At 31.3% G+C, this 18,873-nt stretch overlaps 1 protein-coding gene across 2 annotated transcripts in view; it reads right to left on the bottom strand.

Moving 5' to 3' along the window:
• LOC123718725 (nostrin) overlaps window positions 1-18,873 on the bottom strand; it is a 38,656-nt gene that overhangs the window by 3,747 nt on the left and 16,036 nt on the right. For both annotated transcript variants that reach the window (XM_045675469.1, XM_045675468.1), the window contains exons 2-7: window positions 7,095-7,290; window positions 3,635-3,720; window positions 789-932; window positions 639-720; window positions 437-567; window positions 32-226 (exon numbers count right to left, since the gene is read on the bottom strand). In XM_045675469.1, the coding sequence (XP_045531425.1) occupies window positions 32-226; window positions 437-567; window positions 639-720; window positions 789-932; window positions 3,635-3,720; window positions 7,095-7,214 (758 nt within the window). In that variant the 5' untranslated portion in view covers window positions 7,215-7,290. The remainder of the gene's footprint in view (window positions 1-31; window positions 227-436; window positions 568-638; window positions 721-788; window positions 933-3,634; window positions 3,721-7,094; window positions 7,291-18,873) is intronic.

Below are 18,873 nucleotides of genomic sequence, written 5' to 3' on the forward strand. Positions count from 1 at the left end.
AGTCGACAGATTTAATTGTTTAATGAGATACCTTGCTCGTTCTGCTTGTACACAAACATTATAATACTCCGCTTCAGTCTTTTTTACGGCGTCCTCAGTCTTCCGTTTTTTGACTTGCATTTTGGCTGCATCTCGCTCGTTTGCTGAATTAGAGAGTCGTTCTGCTCGAGCAGCGGTGAGGATAGAATGCGGAATGTGGCCCATACTTGAACTGCGTGAAATGCGGCTGTGAACAGATAAAAAATAAACTTCTGGCCTCATCGCCCCCATGGCAACAATCGCATTGCTTGCATATTATTATTATCGCGTAGCTAATCGCAGAGCAAATTGAAGGATCCTTCGGAGTCGACAGAAACATGTGATATTGTAAACTAGATAAATAAAAATAATGATATCGCATGTCTCGACGAGAATTTTTTACGATATCAATGCGAACCTAATCTCGAGAGAAGAATCTTGGAGTTTCTCGTTTTCTCTTGCGGCGGTGTGAGACTGCCTCTTTGATTTTACTTCTGCTGATCTCCAATCTGTTAGGCTACGAGTTGTTTTATCCACATTGCCTTCGATCTAAAAAAATAGTATTATTTAGGTCCTTTATATGACTTAGTTGTCACGTAGGCATTTACACTTTTATATACCTTTTTTCTTAATTTTAATTGATTATCGATTACAATTTTCATCGGTTTGACTAGTTCTTCTGCTAGCGCACTGGAGTAATTCCTGTAAACAGTTAAACAAATTAACACATGAATACGAAGACTAAACAGTGCATATCATTATGTAAATACCTATGTATTTCGGCTCGTTTCTCCATTTCCATTGCAACATGTTTCCACGCATCTGCACAAGACCCTACACTCTCCTTGCACGCTTTGCTTAACTTCGTACCGAGTTTTGTCAAGCATTTTGAATAATAATTCTCAGCTTCAACCCTGTAACACATTATTCCATAACTAGCTTTCTTTGAAATGAGTTATCGTAAAAAGATTGCGGAAGAACTAATAACAAATATAACCGCCATGGCGTAACGACTAAGTTTTTATGGATGTTACATAGCTGCGGTTGTGTAAAGTACAAAATGTTAATATCTTATCTAAGGTTATTGTGTTGATAGAGTTGAAGTCTCGGAGTTATTTATGTTCTCTATTGGCCCACTTGGCTTTACCACGCGACGATCTATTTCTAAATCTGTGATCATTGCCGTAACCTTAAGTCAAATAATCCACAGTGCGACTATTTCTATAAAATAAAATAAATCAGTGGCGTTAAAACCTTTTTAGTTCTGGGCCTAAGATTTCGGTATCTGTTTCATGGTTATCTGTGCCTGACGCACGCCGACTTTTTGGGTCTAAGGCAAGCCGGTTTTCTATGTATATTTTCCCTCACCGTTCGAGCGAATGTTAATTGCGCACATAGAAAGAAACTCCATTGGTGAACGTACAGCCGGGTATCGAACCTACGACCTCAGGGATGAGAGTCGCACGCTGAAGCCAACACTAGGCTAATACTGCTCTATTTCTATAGCGTTATTAAAAACTTGCTTTTCTCTTAATTAAAAACTTTAGACAAACAAATTATTGATGGATAATCCTAACTAGATTTTACATAATTGCCAATTATGTTAACTTTTATTTAGCACTTAATTACTTGTATGAAGGCGGTTTATTAAACGTTTGTATTAATGCTATTAAGTAATTGTAGCACGCTATATGCAAGGTCGATAGAAACCTTTAAATAGCAAAATTAGCTGACGGCACAGACTCGTCTCAATAAAACAACCGTAGATTTCAATGTTATCTATCGAATATTATTAAGCTGAAGAGTTTTGTTTGATGGGCTGTAGGCTCTATTCTTAGGTACTTAATCTGAATTAATAAAATATTTTATTAATGTAACATTTATTGAGGTAGACAATATAACATAATACTAATATTGAGAATGAATGTTGTTGTTATACAATTTGTTAAAATAAAAAAACTATAAATCCTTATAAAAACGAATACGAATATTTTGAACATATAAACAGTTTTTTTATTATCTAGGCTTGATATAGTAGTTCCGCGCTGACCACGATTACTGAAAACACTCGAAAAATTGTTCATGTACTAAATACGACTTAAATAAGTTTTATCTTAAGTTGTAGTACTTGCGTGTTTCATAGAAAATATTAAATAAAATAAACTATCATTGTTAAGTGATTAACAAAACGTTTAGCTTTGAAACAAACAACCCGGCATTGTTCTTAGATAGTTACATTTCTAGAAAGCGAAAATAGTTTTATCGATAACTATCACTAATACTTAAATACCAATAATCACAATTTTATAAAATTAACACCTAAGTCGTGTCCTGTAGCTTGTCTTTCACGTGCAAAGCGCTGAACTAGACCTCGCAAACAATAAATAATCATAAATATGCCGTAACACTATGGTATTAATAAAATATATTTATTTACAATGAAACCTTGATGACCGTTATTAAAAGATAAGTAGGTATGTCCCGTACCGCAATGGGGACATAGGACACCTTACCGTTGTTTCATTGTGATAATTGGTCTTTATATGCAATTCTTATTAATACAGTATTACCAATATTTTACAATGTACTGGACATTGTAAAATATTGGGAAAAGCATGCTTTATATTCTTCATCAGGACCCAGTTCACGCAGACGGTTAAAATACGACTATCTCGGACACGTTCGCGTCTTCATCGATACAACTTGGTGCAACTTATAATGATGGGCAAAATTCAAGGCATGATACGTGCCGGGTAAAAGATGTGGTTTCGACTTGTACAAAATACCCGAGAATTCAAGTTGTTAACAGCCGACCTTTAAGTAATTAAGTGACACCTGAAGAGGAATATTCTTCATCAAGAAGCAAGTGTTAACTTCAACTTCACTTAAGAAAAAACAATCAACAAATACGCTAGGTCATTTTCGATTATTTAATATATATTCCATATACACCATATGGTTACAAGAGCTAAAAGACAAGATAGAATTGGTTAGCGAGCGGCCTTCTAACAAGGTCGGTCCAAATGTAGGTACTATAGACATTATCTTTTGGTGATCTACCTACCCTAAAAATCTTTAGAAGTGAACTATTCCAGACAAAAAATGTGTGCGTGTACTAGTGTAAGAAGTTAAACTTTACTTTTTGAAAAATTATCTATTATATGCAACTTTACAGAACTTGGTTAAACACAGTTAAATTAGATAAAGTTTAACAAGAGGCTATTATTATCATAGACATGAATAGAAATAATACAATTATTTCATTTTACCTTATTACTACTGAGATTATTACAGAATTTCATCAATTGTAATAGAATTATTACCGTTATTATTCTATATTATTCATTGTTATCGTTATTATATATTTTTGGTATTACTGGCTTCGAATCTGTTCTAATCAACTGTAGTAGGGACAAGAAAATGTGTAACGGAAATTTATGATGCGTAACCGAAATATGTGACGGTACTTTTTCTTCTAACGCCGATAAAAAAGTTTCACTTCAAAAATTGTTTTGATTCTAACCAGTTATCCCCGAACTTATCAACTAAATAGCTTTCACTTTAGTATTCCTGTATTATAAACATATATTTTTTTATTTACAGTAAAATTGTTTACCTTTCTTGCAAAATCGCAGCCAATTCTTTGCTGAAATCACTACCTTGCTTCACGTACCGTCGTAACTCGTCGAATCCGTTTTGAGCCTGTAAAAATAGTACTTAGATTAATTGGATACATAATTTAACTAAACTAAAATATTTAATTGAAGTACCCGAAACGAGATGCGGTATTGCATCCACATTTCTCCATTTTAGCAAGTCATCCCGAACATTAAACTTATAAACTTTAATTATTTGTCAAATAATTAATATATACAGCCAAGCAGTTTTGAACTAATCCCACAAACCCTTCACACGAAACTGCATGTAACAAAATAATTGTATTTATTTCTCGTAAACGCATTATAATCGCGTGCAATTAATTCTCTAAGTAATTACAGCACTTGATCTCCTTTTGTCTTGTGTTTTTATCGATTTCTTTTCATTAACATTTTCAACTAGTAATTTGTTTATTACTAACCTAGTTTTGTTCTTAGTTTTTAGTTCACAGTTATGTTTTTAAAGCGATAAAGTGGTATTTTGCCTTATGAAGAAGATTGTGAACTTTATCATTAATGTGAAAACATTTTCTTTAGGTCTTTAGGACTTATAGGTCATTCTTGTTTGTGCATGGGGAATTATAACAGTTTTTTTTGTGTATTTGTGTTAACGTGTAACTTACACTACACTAAAATGATAGCTAGTCTAAATCGAAAATCTCTAGGAAGAAAAGCAAGGTGGATTTAAACTAATATCTCACTTGCTTAAATAGTTTAACTTCAATGGTATTGACACAAAGGCCTTAGTCGTAGGCATTGAATAAAAAATAACTGTTATTAGAATCTAAAACTCAAGTGAAACCGAAGCAGGAAATATAAAAAAAACAGTTTAGATACTCTTTAAATATAATATATAGCATTTCCCCACTGGTGATTAATTATTCAAGTCACAGGCCTTTTTAAGTGCTGGTCACGCGCCACGAGTCTCAACACATAGATGGATTAAAAATGACACTAGCATTTTATTAGTTACAATAGACTTTCTTTAAAATGTATCAGGTCTTACAGGCCACGATTTGAAGTAAGTACTTCTACTTTAGCTTTATTACACTATAATCACGAATACAGTACGAACGAAAAGCATAAAAATGTTACAGCTGTATAGTGAATCTCAAACAGCTACACATGTTTTGCAAAATTATTTCTAGCAAATAAATAAACATAATAAAAGAGCCTTCACTTACAGTATTTTTATGACCAGCTAGGTGTTGTGATAAATACAGGCCTTATTATCTAATAAGGTTGACATGTGGTTTCAATCATTAAACTATTCTAAGAAATCAAACATAAAAGTGTCTTTATAACGGAATTAATACCTAATCAACCGTTTTCTCGCGATCTAGTCTTGCAAAAAGGCTGTATTCCCTTACTTTGTATAGTCGTTTCATAACAGTACAAGTATAGCACGTTTTTAATGGAGCAAAATGAAGGCGGTCTGAAAAGCAAGTGCATGCAGTCGGAACGAGATTTCTACTTTTTCTAGTCAGCTATGATTTCAATTGACTATTTACTTTGTACTTGGACTTTCTTAGTAACTAAATACAGTGTCATTTTGTTACTCTTATGATATACAAGTAACCAAGAACGTATACGCACGCCTGAAGTCGCCTGTCCAATGGGATATATAATAAATGGAGCTGAAGATCATTTTTTTATAGTTATTATTCTGGTTTTGACATTTTAGGTCTATGACATTATCATGATGTTTTCATTTACAAAACGATCAAACACGAATTTAAAAAAAGAAAATTCCTCGGTGTCCAGCTAACGTGTACGTATGACTCCAGGGACAACCCTGGCATAAGCATAAGCATTCGACTCACAAGTGTCGAATGCTTAATCCCTCGGATATTGTAGCGTTAGTAGTACTCTGTAACAGTCCCACATACACACGGTTGCGTTCCTGATTTCAATTTTGAATTTTTTTGTTGCTTTGTATTAAGGATTTTTTTACAATGCAATAAAAAATGTAATATTTATGTAAAGATCTCCACAAAATACGTACGTGAATAGTATAATGACTGTAGTCGGGGAATCATTAAGTTAATGTCAAATTAAATATATCTCGATATTTAAAAATATAACATAGCTACAAAGATGCCCGATTAGTTAAGAACCGGATTTAGGTAGCAGGAACCAGTAAATAAATTTTCCCATTTATAACGGACGAATACAAATCTCAGGTTATGACTAAATACCTAAGGTATTGATGGAGTGAGGACTGAACGACTGTGAGTACTGTATAATAGTCGTACCCCTATTATAGGTAAATATATTTATAGGTACATATTATTTTGTGTTTGGTCTTCCAATTATTTTGATAGTATCTCAAACTTTCACTAAAGCTAATGATCACGACATTGCAGATATGGTTTAATATTTTAACAATAGCATTGTCTTATTGTAGCTCCCGATTTTAATCGCAAAATTATAATATTTATATATATATATATATATTCATAGGTACATAGGTATGTAGAAATATGTGAAACATTACAGTGAAATGTCGTCGACTACATTATATCTAATTAACTAAGATTCTTCAAGCTTGACACACATATTAAGCCGAGTATAGAACCTAGAACAGGTAAACGTATATCTAAACCGCGACCACGTGGCGGTTTACCACACTTTTACTGAGATTTCGGCTTAATCCAACAGCCTATTTTTTGAACACTTTCACTATCTAGTCCGGCGATTCGTATTATCTCGAGAACAATCAGTTTAATTGTTTCTCTCATTACGTCAACAATGCATCATAAAGTGATATAAACTCTTACGGGTACACTATAATAATACTCAGCTTTCCTTTGGTTCTTACGTATTACGTATAAAATCGATAAATCTTCAGAAATATAATAGTTTTGAATAATATTTGATTTATACTCAAGAAGTTAAATTTTTGTCTAAATTATGAAAACATACTTTAAACACTTTTAGTTAAAAGTGATTTAGTTTTAAAAGGCTTAGTCGGTAAGATTATATTGTTTCGGCAGTGTTATCAATTAAACATTTACAAGACCATATCCAACGGAGTCGAAGTCATCGTTTAACGTTAATATAATGAGTATCGAAAACATTGAAATCTAATAAATAATTATAAACCTGTTCAATATTACAGTTTAAATTCTCTTGCTCAATATTAGGACAAATTTATTTCGGTTACTATTTAAAATACAACCTTAAACTAATGAAGTGAGGCTTTACTTTCTAATGAACTTCGGATAATGATGTATGGGATATCAGCACGGATACTATGAGAACTAAATTCAAGTTTCGTTTTAGACGAAGTAATCACATTACTTGTTTCGGTAAGTAATGCCATTACCAACAAATTTCTGTGTCAATCTTTGAAATTATGATTTTATTGTATATTTTATACTGCAACGGAAACATTAACTTAAATATTTCTTAACTTACCCAGTAGTTGTCCTTGAAGGCATGGTTATTCGAAGAGCGTAGATTAATCATATCTTCTATTGTATTCTGCCAGCGGTCCATGCCAGCAGCTATTTTGTTGGTGACGTTCTCCCTATTCATGGTATCCCCACCATCGTCTTCGTGTGAGGACGATGCATTACCAATGCTCTCTTTGCTACTGGTACCACTGAATGATCTAAAACATTTTTAATAGATTTAGTTTTTTACACTAATAATGCTTCCAATTTTTGAAATAGCCAAAGCTAGCTACAAAAATTTGTCAACATTAACACTTTTTTAAATTATGACTATTTATTAATTAAATGGTTCACTGTTGTCAGCTGAAAAAAATAAATGAAAAACGCATTTTTACAATAGATTAGTAGTCATTTTTGCTTTTAGCACACATATTCTTTATGCATCGCAAAGTATAAATAATCAAGTATGACATAATATGTTTTAGTCTCCTCCTTACAGGCACAAGCCAGAGTTGGAGTTTTCAACAAAAGCAGATTAAACGGGGGAAAATCGATTTATCAGGCAATATTTTATTTATACCTTATGTTTAAAAACAAAGCGATCAAGCGATCTCAAAGTTCTATATTAAATTTCGTTTCATATAAACACGAATAATTTCTGTTCTAATTAATGATTGTTACTCTAAATAGTTATCGTCTTGAATGATAAATAAACGTGAATGTCAAATTAAATTAAATGCATTATTACAGTAAAAACAATTTAATTGATATCATTATACAGGTGCAGTGAAAACACGTTATATTTTATTATAACGGTCTTTTAGCATCAACTGGACCCGTCTTAAAAAAAACAATAGTCAGAATCTAATACATTATTTAGTGATTATTCACATATAATCTATAGTAAATTTAATTGTCATTAATTTACTATTATCTTGGCTTAGTGTTTAAGTGAGTGAATCTTCACACTGAGATAGTGAATCTATGCACCGACAACGCACCACGGGATTGCTTTCGATTTGCCCAATAACAAAATTGAAACCAAATACTTTTTGACATTCGGTAATACTAAGCGATAAATCTTGACTATATAGGACTCTATAGCGCGAATCCACTATGGCAAAACCCTATACATTTTTGGCGTTCGGGAGTCAGATGTAACCCGCCTACTGCGCTAACTGACTTTCTAAATCTTACCATAGTCAAAAGACTGGCTATTCCATAGTCAAATTGCCTATAATGATTCATTATTTATGAAAGAAAAAATACAATGTATGGCCAAGACACAACAGGGTTGTAGCGTCACATAATAATTTCTTATTATTTAATTCGACAAACAAAACCAGTTTAAAACAGGTTTCTAATAAAAACATTCTTACATACCATAGTTAATAGTAAACTAAAATATATGAATCACATTTCCTACTCGATGCGTAACTCTTTCTTACTCATCCGCCATTCACGTTCATTCGTTAATTACACAAAACTTAATTAACAAAGAAACAGGAAACGATTTATGATTTGGATCATACAGTACTTCCTGTATTCCTAAAGTATTTTAGTAAAATATTTTTGTCAATTCGAATTTTGTGATTTCATAACACGAAGTAAATTCTCATTCTGGTCCACGAAAGTAATTAACTGATTACATTTCAACGATACATGATTTAACCGAATTGAACGAAATTACATACATTATACATCTTTGATTAGTCTAAGTGCGGAAATTGAGTCCACCCTACCTTACCTTACCTTACATCTTTGCTTAATTACTTTATATGTATTAATGTTAAGAGAAGGATAACTAAGGTAGTAGATGTCACAATGAAAATAAATAAAGTTAAGTAAAAATGAAGGGGCACATGCCAGAAACAGAAAAGTGGAGAAAGAAACGCAAGAGGGTGGGTAGACCAGATTAATGAAATGGCAGATGCAGACAGATATGGCGGGATTTCGAGGCCTTTTCCAAAAAGGCACCAATATAGATATATACATATAGGTAGAGGTACCTAAATGTATTTAAATCTAAAGCATCTGAAATAAATAGGCTTTTAGTATTTATGTTAATAATACACCAATTTCAAAGTGTAATTAAGAGTTACTTCTGTAAGGCTTACTGTTTTTATAGATGCCTAATTCGTGGATTGTGTATGCGAAACATTTCAACAGCTTGAAATGAAACTAGCCCAGTGGCGAGCTAGCGTTTAACTGGTTGGTTTTGCAACGACTTAACTTACGTGAGATAAACTTACGATACATCTTAAACTATCAATTTATTTCACAATCTTTATTTATATTTCAATATATTTGATTTATTTTGTATACATTGGACAAAAAGGGAAATCTGAAATCATAGTTAATATTTGTTTGTATTGTAAAAAATACAAAACGTATACTTTATGATTCAAATGATTAAATATTTAGTTTGTGGCCGTTATAAGTCCACTTGACGCTTTTGTAAACTATTATTATCGAACAAGCAAACTATGCAATTTATAGTTGAAACGATAGCCCCAAACCGACTATTGCTAAAGGGCAATAGTCCAGACCAAATGTTGTAATGCGGAAGACAGCTGTATCGCTAATTAGGTTTAACTTAACCTAAACTAAACCTTTAAATTTATCATTTAATGTTCTACTTAACACTTAACTATAGTTTTTAAGAGGTGTTGAGGAAGTTTCTCATCATCATCATCATCATCATCATCATGAGAGGATCATCTCTATTGGATGATCAGACACAATTCACGATAATACCCTTTTTTATATGGTGGTGGCTAATACAATATAATAATCTCTTGGACTCCAAAGCAATACAATATAAAAACATATATTGTATGAGAGTTTTAGTGATAAACAGAAATGTTAGTCCTTTAGTAACAAGTATGTTTCTATGAACAAATTGTAAGCCAGGCTTAAAAATCTTATTAGCTTTTTAATGTAAAGGTTAGTTATGTAATCTAAACGCTCTTTTGTTTATATACAGTTTATACATAAAGCTACCGAGCCCAAATCTAAACTATAAGATATATAATAGTTATGTTTTTTTTTATGCTTATAATTATAACAATGTAAATGAACTAGTTTAATTAAACAACAAGATTTTCTTTTCTGCTCACAGTAACATCATCAGCGATAATATTAAAAGTGTTCTAAGATACATACATTGGTTTTTATCTTTGTTCTTAAAATCTTCCGAACAGATAATGATTTTTTAGCTGATTTGCGTCACAACTACGATACACAAAATTAACTGATTAATTAAGCTCTTTTTTTTAACATTTATATCAACAGTCGACACTTCGCCTATATAAAGATTCATTTCATTGAACATCTCCAAACTACCGCGAAATTTGTTTCGAAACAGCTAAATAAGAATCAGCTAAAGGCTGTTCGGTCGCGCCTCGTGGTCGTTATTCGTTATATAACCGACATTAAAGACATTTGACATCGTATTTTGAACCAATCAATTTCTACTTATATATACGCATGATTTCTCAATATTTTGAAGACAATTCGACTTAGCATCCTTCAAGAAAAGAGCGTACCAATTCTTAAAACATCGGTAACGCACTTGCGAGCCTTTTGGCTTTGAGTGTTTGAGGCTTTGAGTGGGCACTTAACATCAGGTAAGCCCCCTGCCCGTTTACCCCCGTTGTTTTATATTTAACAAAATACTGACAATACATTTTGATATAGGGTTAAATATATATTTATCATATCATAAAACCATCCATCATGGATTTTTCCTCATAAAATTTTAGTATAGCATTTGTTTTTCAGTATACTCGATGAGGTTACTTTTAGTCTTTATGAGAATTGGACATCTGCCAAATGCAGAGTTCAAATTTAAAATGTGGAGAACATCTAATACACTTTAAACTATCCATTCATTGTACAATACAATCAGCACACATTTAAAAAAAACATTATAATCTGGTTTCAAAAGATGCCAAATTTTATTTAATCGTAAAGTAATAATTAAATTTATTACAATATAAACTAATTTACTAATTTGATGTTCGATTACTAACGTCTAATTTAAGCAGGCATAGGCCAGTGAATTTATACATTTTTAACGTCCGATTTGTTATATTTACAAAATGTCATCTATTAATTGGACTAAGTACGACCGGAAGTTGGGGATTATAAAAGTTTTGCATATAATTTCTTCTATATCGGCGATTTTTTTGTCAAGCAAATATGACGAAATTATTTTATCCAACCCAAATTATTTATAGAATAAACCTTGAAAACATAATTCAATTTAATTTGAATGAAATAAGATTTCCTTCCTGCGAACTTGCCGACAGGAAGTGGTTTTTTAATTGTGAGTCAAGTCGAAATCAACAGCCTCATTTTAACCTTAAGAAATTTTAAACGTAACTACCGTTTATAAAACTAATTTGTATATTAAAATAATTCTCTGGTTTGCTAACCAATGTAATAAGGAAAGAAATCTAAAAAGATAATATTAATTAACATGTACCAAATCATTCTGCATTCTTATCCAGCGAAATGTTTAATAAATAAACAAACCTTCTACTTTAAAAACGGATCTTCTTCTCTTATTAACGTTTAAATAGGTATTTCGAAAATAATAAAAAAAATTCACTATGAAAATATCTAAAGAAAAGGGGGTTTTCGTCTTATATCTTATATTCGTTATTTTCGATTTTAAAATGTAACGAGTGAAACGTTATGTAGAAATCGTAAAGATCAACTTTGGAATCACAATCAAATTGTATCGAGGAAAGTGTCTTTGACTTTCACCGTGTACGAATCTGACGTCATAAAACGTCACACGTTTTGATTGATAGTTCGTCTGCGTACGCGCTCGGTAATCTAAATTAATTTTAGTTTTACATTTTAATACGCATTATTACATAAGTGAAAGGTGAAAATATTAGCATATCATTATAATTTAATTAAAATAAATCTGCATATACATATTTAGTTCTTAAATCATTGGCGAGTTGAAAAACACGCCTATACATTTAAATAGTTGACGCCGTATCACGCCTTCCGGTCACTGTTCCATAAAAAATGAAAAGTAAGCATGACCTAGTCTAATCGTTAATAGTTTTACTTAGCAAAAAAAAATTCTACTTCGTCCTATTAAGTGGTTAATATATATTTGTGTTATTGAAGTAGAGCATTAAAAGTTGTGGAGATTATAACATAAATGATATTTGTCCATAACAGATCTAATTTATCCCAATGTAACCTACATTTAGGTACTCAATAAGTGCATTATAAACCCTGTCAAATGATATTCTAATCAAAGACTGTCATAGTAGCATTGTGTTCTTAATTACATATACAGTTAGACTCGTAAGCTTTCCTTATGGCATAGTTTTAACTCTTAACAGTCAAGAAGATAATTATATCGTAACATGATGACCACGGTGAAGTTTACTCGAGTAAAATTGAGTGCGTTTTAATATGTATTTCATCCACTTAAAATACCGGTCTAAAATTTTTAACTAGTTAGAGCAGTCACGTCCGAATATGCGTGGATGAACCTATTGAAATCAGTAATTAACTACGAGTACCTGATTTATATAGGGCTTTTAGTTCTGAAATTTCCAACAAAGCAAAATATTTCCACATGTACAAACGTTAGTTAGATGAATCTATATGCATACTAATAACTTTACTGTACTTTTCGTTGTTAAGTTCATTATGTAAGGTTTAGTTCGAAATTCAAATTATATTTCAATTACTTTTGCATTACCGGATGCCTACCGGAAACGTATACATGTCAGTACTTTGAATGCGCTGACAAGTGACACTACCTACATTTAAAAATGCATTATAGCATCAATCATAGATTTAAAGTCTTCGTACAATTTTAGATGCTTTGGATTCTAAATGGATCTATGCGGTTCATTACGTCTGTTCCTGAAGTGATAATATCATAATTTCCTTCCGCTAAATATACTTTTCCGCGTAAAATCCTTTTAAACGGTTTTTACTCTATTTAGATTTAGGATAAAACCAATTTTGCGGCTTGTTTTTTCGTGTATAACTCTTTCAATTAGATTATTAGACATTAGAAAACTTTCATATTTAGTATTACATCATCGGAAACAAATAAATTGCAAAGTATACCATTTTTATAACGGCGCAGATTGTGTATAATAACGACCACTTTCTTTTGAATAGATAATTGCCATTTGCTAGTAGCGCTAGAATAAATAGGTGATCAATAATGAGTTCTATAAGATTCCAATCACGAACATCGGCACCTAATAAATTTTTCATACATTACTGTTCTTAAATGCCCAATGGACCAGAGCGGGCCGTTATCGGGCTTACTTGGAGCGTGCCTACATTTCTTATTCTCTATAGCGTGTGGATACAATGTACAAATAGGAAAAGTGAGTAATAGTTCTTAAATTACGCAGTCACTTGTATGTGTCACAATACAGCCTTAAGATAAATGGTAAACTAATGATATTCATGTAAGAAATAAATATAAAAAGTATTTGCCTTTAAGTAAATAAGTCGGCGAATTTCATAGAGCGCAACTAACAGCCATTTTATTTATTTATTAACAGTTCGTTGCATACAGAACTACAATATAGATTAAGAAAAACACTTTTTGAACGGATTAACGGTGCGTGCTCATGCACGTTGAAAAGTACGCGGAACGTCGTAAAAATTTAAAATTTAGAATTGTGTAAATAAGTATAAGTTTTAATAATAATACATAGCTTTAATCCGTTCAAAAAGTGTTTTTCTTAATGTGTAAAAGCTATTTTAACAAAAGACAATACAATACAGATGACATAATTAAAAGAAAAGGAGGGAAATTGGCGGCAATGTCGCTTTCGAGCGATCTCTTCCAGGCGACCCATATTTTAATAGTTAAAATTGTAATGTCGAAACATTATTTACTAAATTAAAAAAATACACAATGATATAAGATTGAATGTAGGGTAAAACTCTCTCAGCTCTTTAGGATACAATACAACTCATCATTTCGATTAATTGTTTAACTACCACCGTTATACCGCGATACTGATGCTGCTGTGTTGCCTGTTGTACCTACGACAATAGTATACCATCACAGCATTTCGTAAGTACTGGAAAAGTTACTTGTACCCATTTAAAAACAATAATATTTACCTACATACTTTAGGATATATATGATATTACATAGAATGTAAGTTGTATAACGCTGCGTCAATAATCACGAATGTTGCAAACCTTGCGATAAAAAGCTTTAAGAAATAATTTTAAATTAAAATAAAGACAATTATAAATTTACATTTAGTCAAAGTACATTTACCCAATGCCGAAGGAGTTAAAGTGACCCGATTATGAAATAAAAAGAGAATGGTTTACACATTCGTGTGTTTACTATATATGTAGATATTTTCGAAAATATGGGCTGTGTTCGAGATAGTGGTTGCCCTTTTGCCTACCTTTCGAAATCAATCTTATTTATATAATCTGGTTTTAAGGTCTATATTGAACTTAATGAAACAGCATTTTTGTACAAGATTAACGCAACACGGAAATTCTTTAGCGAGGAAATTGTCGCATAATATGAGTCAACTGTTGAAAAGGGCAATGTGAGTATATAATATTTTAGACCGGGTTTCATTCATTCTTGTATGACCAGCACTGGTACTTCGTAACTCCCACCAGATTGCGAATGCAGTTTCGATGTAGGTATTTATTTTAATATCCCTAGCACTGAATTCGCTAAGTAAGGATTTCAACAAAAGCGGAATTCGGGACGGGAATCGCTATTTGAAGTTACAAAGCAATCGGACGTATGTTCTATAAAGCCGCTTACATAGACACGGACTCTAAATCAAGATTTTAACTGATGCATTTGTGGAATCCGTCAAATTGTATTTAAGCTGTGATAAAACGAGACAGATCTCTTTATAGCTTGTTTTTTAAATGACGCTTATGAAAATTAATTCAAGTGAAAGAAATTATTTGTTGAATCCCATTAAAACATACCGTACTTTTTGTATTATATCGAAGTATCAATGGAAGACTATGCTAGACTATTACGTTAAGACGTTATTATTGTATTGCTTAATATCTTTAATGAGTATTTATAAACATTTTATAATAATACTATTAACAAGAAGGTAACAATGAAATGAGCCACGAGTTAAACAATAATATTAAAGATTGTTTTTATACTTTATTTTAAATATATTTGTGTTTCCCTGAAGTCTTGATATATAAAATAAAGTATAGTAAATTTCATACTTATTAGTGTAACTCTTACCTGCAGACACATTTATGCATCCGTATTATCCGATTTATTACTTAAAGTCAAGTAATGTGACTTCTATCTACTTTCAACACGACATTTTCCTTCACCGATCGAGTTGTGTTAACTGTTCACATAAAAAGAAAAAATCACTGCTTACACAGGACGCTGTAGTATAATAAATAATATGATTTTTAAACAGCGCCCGTACTGTGTAACTTACAATAGCGAAAACAACATACAAGAGCGATGTAGTACCATTAATATCCTAATCCTAATCCTAACCATTGGATCGAACTGAACAAAACCTCCTCATTCAAGTGAGGATCACCAATGGAAGTTACAGAGTTACATTGAAACTAATATTTGAACCGGGGATTAGTGGGACCATTGTGGAAAATTAGTTCAACAGAGTTTTCTACCACCTTCTAGATCTTACTCTCATGATAGCTACTAATACTTAGCAGACAATATATTTTGACTTTATTCAATATACGTTGATATATCTTAATTGCTTTGTTTATCAGTAACACCTTTTAAACCAGACTCATGGACATCCTATATTTCAAGTAAAACAACCTGTCACACTTTTTATTTCAGTCTTAAGAACAGGTACTGACCTCCAGGTCGACCCTGGTTCGTTCAAGCTGCATTCAATGATAACTACTTCGAAGGATCCGAGTTTGTCATTGGAGATCCAATTGTACAAAAGCCTTCAAAGTATTCTGATGCACATCAAAGTATTTTGTAGCATCATAATAATACATCATTGAGCTTTCTTAAAACATTTGTATAGGATTCATTATCTCTATGGCTTTTTAAATATACTGAACTAAATATATTTAAGGAAAAATTTGTACGTCTATTTTTAATACTGCATAAATTTTCATGCTTTAATTTGATCAACTCTAGACAAAGGTCAGCGCCGAGTTATATATTATAAAATTACTATCGCAACAAAAAGCAATTATGTTTTTCAAATAATACATTAACAATTGCAAAACAATCACATCTTTACGATATTAATAAATTAAAATGTATAAGACACATTCTTATTAATTTATAAACAAATTCTTACGTGGGCGTATTTCGTTAGGTCTAGCAACCTTCCATATGAGATTTCAAAATAACTTAAAAAGATCGTTCCGAAACTGAAGGTCACTTGACACTTATTCACCTACAAATATTCAAGTCGATCCAGTACTCAATTGGATATCTCTATATTGATATCACTGATAAAAGTAGACTTTCTTGACCTCTAAAAATTATGACACAGATTATCCAAGTGGTTTAATAAATCTATACTGTGACTTATTACTAACCGAAAATACTATGACTTACTGTACATCGTATGATTTACGTTACATCCTACTAATGCAAAGGTATTCAGTGTTTTTTTTTAATTTGTGTTCACCTTTATAGATATAAAAAGGTGAGGACAATTATAAAAATATATATACAATATATGTGTGTGTGTGACAGCTCAGGAAGCTTATAAACAAAACTTGGAATACCAAGTTAATAAAGTATTCCAATGTACGTAGGCCATATTCGTGCAAAATCTAATTTTAATTATATTTTTGCGGAAGTTTTCCGCACTAATATAATTCTCATACTTCGATGTGACGTATTTTAAGAGCAGGCACAGTACCGACAGCTAGGACAGTGAAATTGCAACAGCCAAAAAAGAAACCACAATTAAAAGTGGGTGATTTATTATTTCGTTATTTATTTTACTACCACATAAATATTGGTTTTACAGTCTCAATAACAATGGTGAATGAGGTCACCCTGAATATAACCAACGATATCATACGATGCATATTGACTTATGTTCTGTAGTTTCTAAATATCTTCATATATAATTAAAAAAATAATTCCTAAGTTAATATATTATATCCTCGTCTCTGTTTGTCGTATATTTTCGTTATTGTAGAAAAGGTGATTAATCAGTGTAATAATTAATTTATTATGAATAAGCTAGTATACTATTTTTTTATACAATTATTAATAAACGTTTGTACGTTAAAATAAAAGTAATAGGCTTAAGTTATAGAAGCCCAAGCTTTAGTTATAGTTATTAATTTTTATTTAGAATTAGTACATGTAATTTAAAATCAAAATGAATCACCGAAATGTATGTAGGTACGCGCATGACTTCTGACCGACCACATCGAATTAAATAATTCTATTTTGTGTTCGTTATTGACAGGACAATGTTTGTATATAAAAAAAAACAATTTTCAATATTTTAATATGAAAATTAATTTATCGACAAAATAGAAGATAATTTTATTGAACATTAATGATGAACATTACGCTACGACGGATGAAGTCAAAATACGTTATATTCATTCATTTAGGTAATTTGTGTATAATAAATGAAAACCACAGAACGGGCGAGAAGAACTGGCAACAAACTCTCCACAATTCTTTTTAATTTATTCACAAGATAGCACTATTTCATTGTACATTTGCTCCACAAGACATGGAATGTATAGTTTTAGAAATAAAACCACAGGATAATAATACATAATGATAATACCTATAATATATATATAGTATATAGTATATACTATAAATATAACTGTTATTATTATTATATACCTTCTACAGTAAAATAAAGCCATTCGGCATATCAGTCATACAATTATAATAGCAATAAATGTAACAAGTTTTCATTTAGACTCATAATAACTTCCTATAGTAACAAAAACAGAATCACAAAAAAGCGGTTACTAAAAAAAGCATTTGAACTCAGGTTAATAACACAAAATATAGAACAGATTTGGTAATTTCGCAAATGCAACGTGTTATGTATATTTCATAATGTATAAAAGATATCAAAAGTTGCGGTAACCGCAAGGTGGAGGTTTAATATAAAATCATATCACGAAATCCAGATGTTAATATCTTGTCTACCAAATAAGTTATTTGTATATTAAAGGATTGACTCGATACACCATGGCACTTCTAGAAATTAATAGCATAGATATGGGTTTGGAACTTTCTTAAATGTGTTCCAAAATTAATATTATATTAAACGCAAATAAATATATGCAGATACATTTTATTTATATAGATTATTTGCTGAAAATGAAATATGAACTTGGCATTGAATACATTAAATGCTTGGTGCATTAGGTATATTAAATGGCACGTATAGCTATAATATAATATATATATATATATATATATATATATATTTTTTATGAGGATAAAATCTCAACTATGAGAATTATTTAATACATATAAATCTTTAAAACCTCATTCACATGCTTAGTTCACATGCAATCGTGTGACGCATTTCGATAAATACAAATATGTAGGTGGACAATGTAGAGGCGTCATGTCATCATGACTTGACGATGTTCAATATTTATATTTCCTTTTACATCCTACAAATATTGCTATTAAATAGTATACACTAGTTTACTTTGGGTCCTATGAAATTTCTCTGAATTCGTGACACTATGGACGGGGTTTCTATGTACAATTTCAATTTCAAAGCAGAACTCTAATGAACTTTTATTTTAACTTGTATGTTATCTGATTG

The sequence above is a fragment of the Pieris brassicae genome, chromosome Z, assembly GCF_905147105.1.
Source record: "Pieris brassicae chromosome Z, ilPieBrab1.1, whole genome shotgun sequence".
Taxonomy (NCBI): Eukaryota; Metazoa; Arthropoda; class Insecta; order Lepidoptera; family Pieridae; genus Pieris; species Pieris brassicae.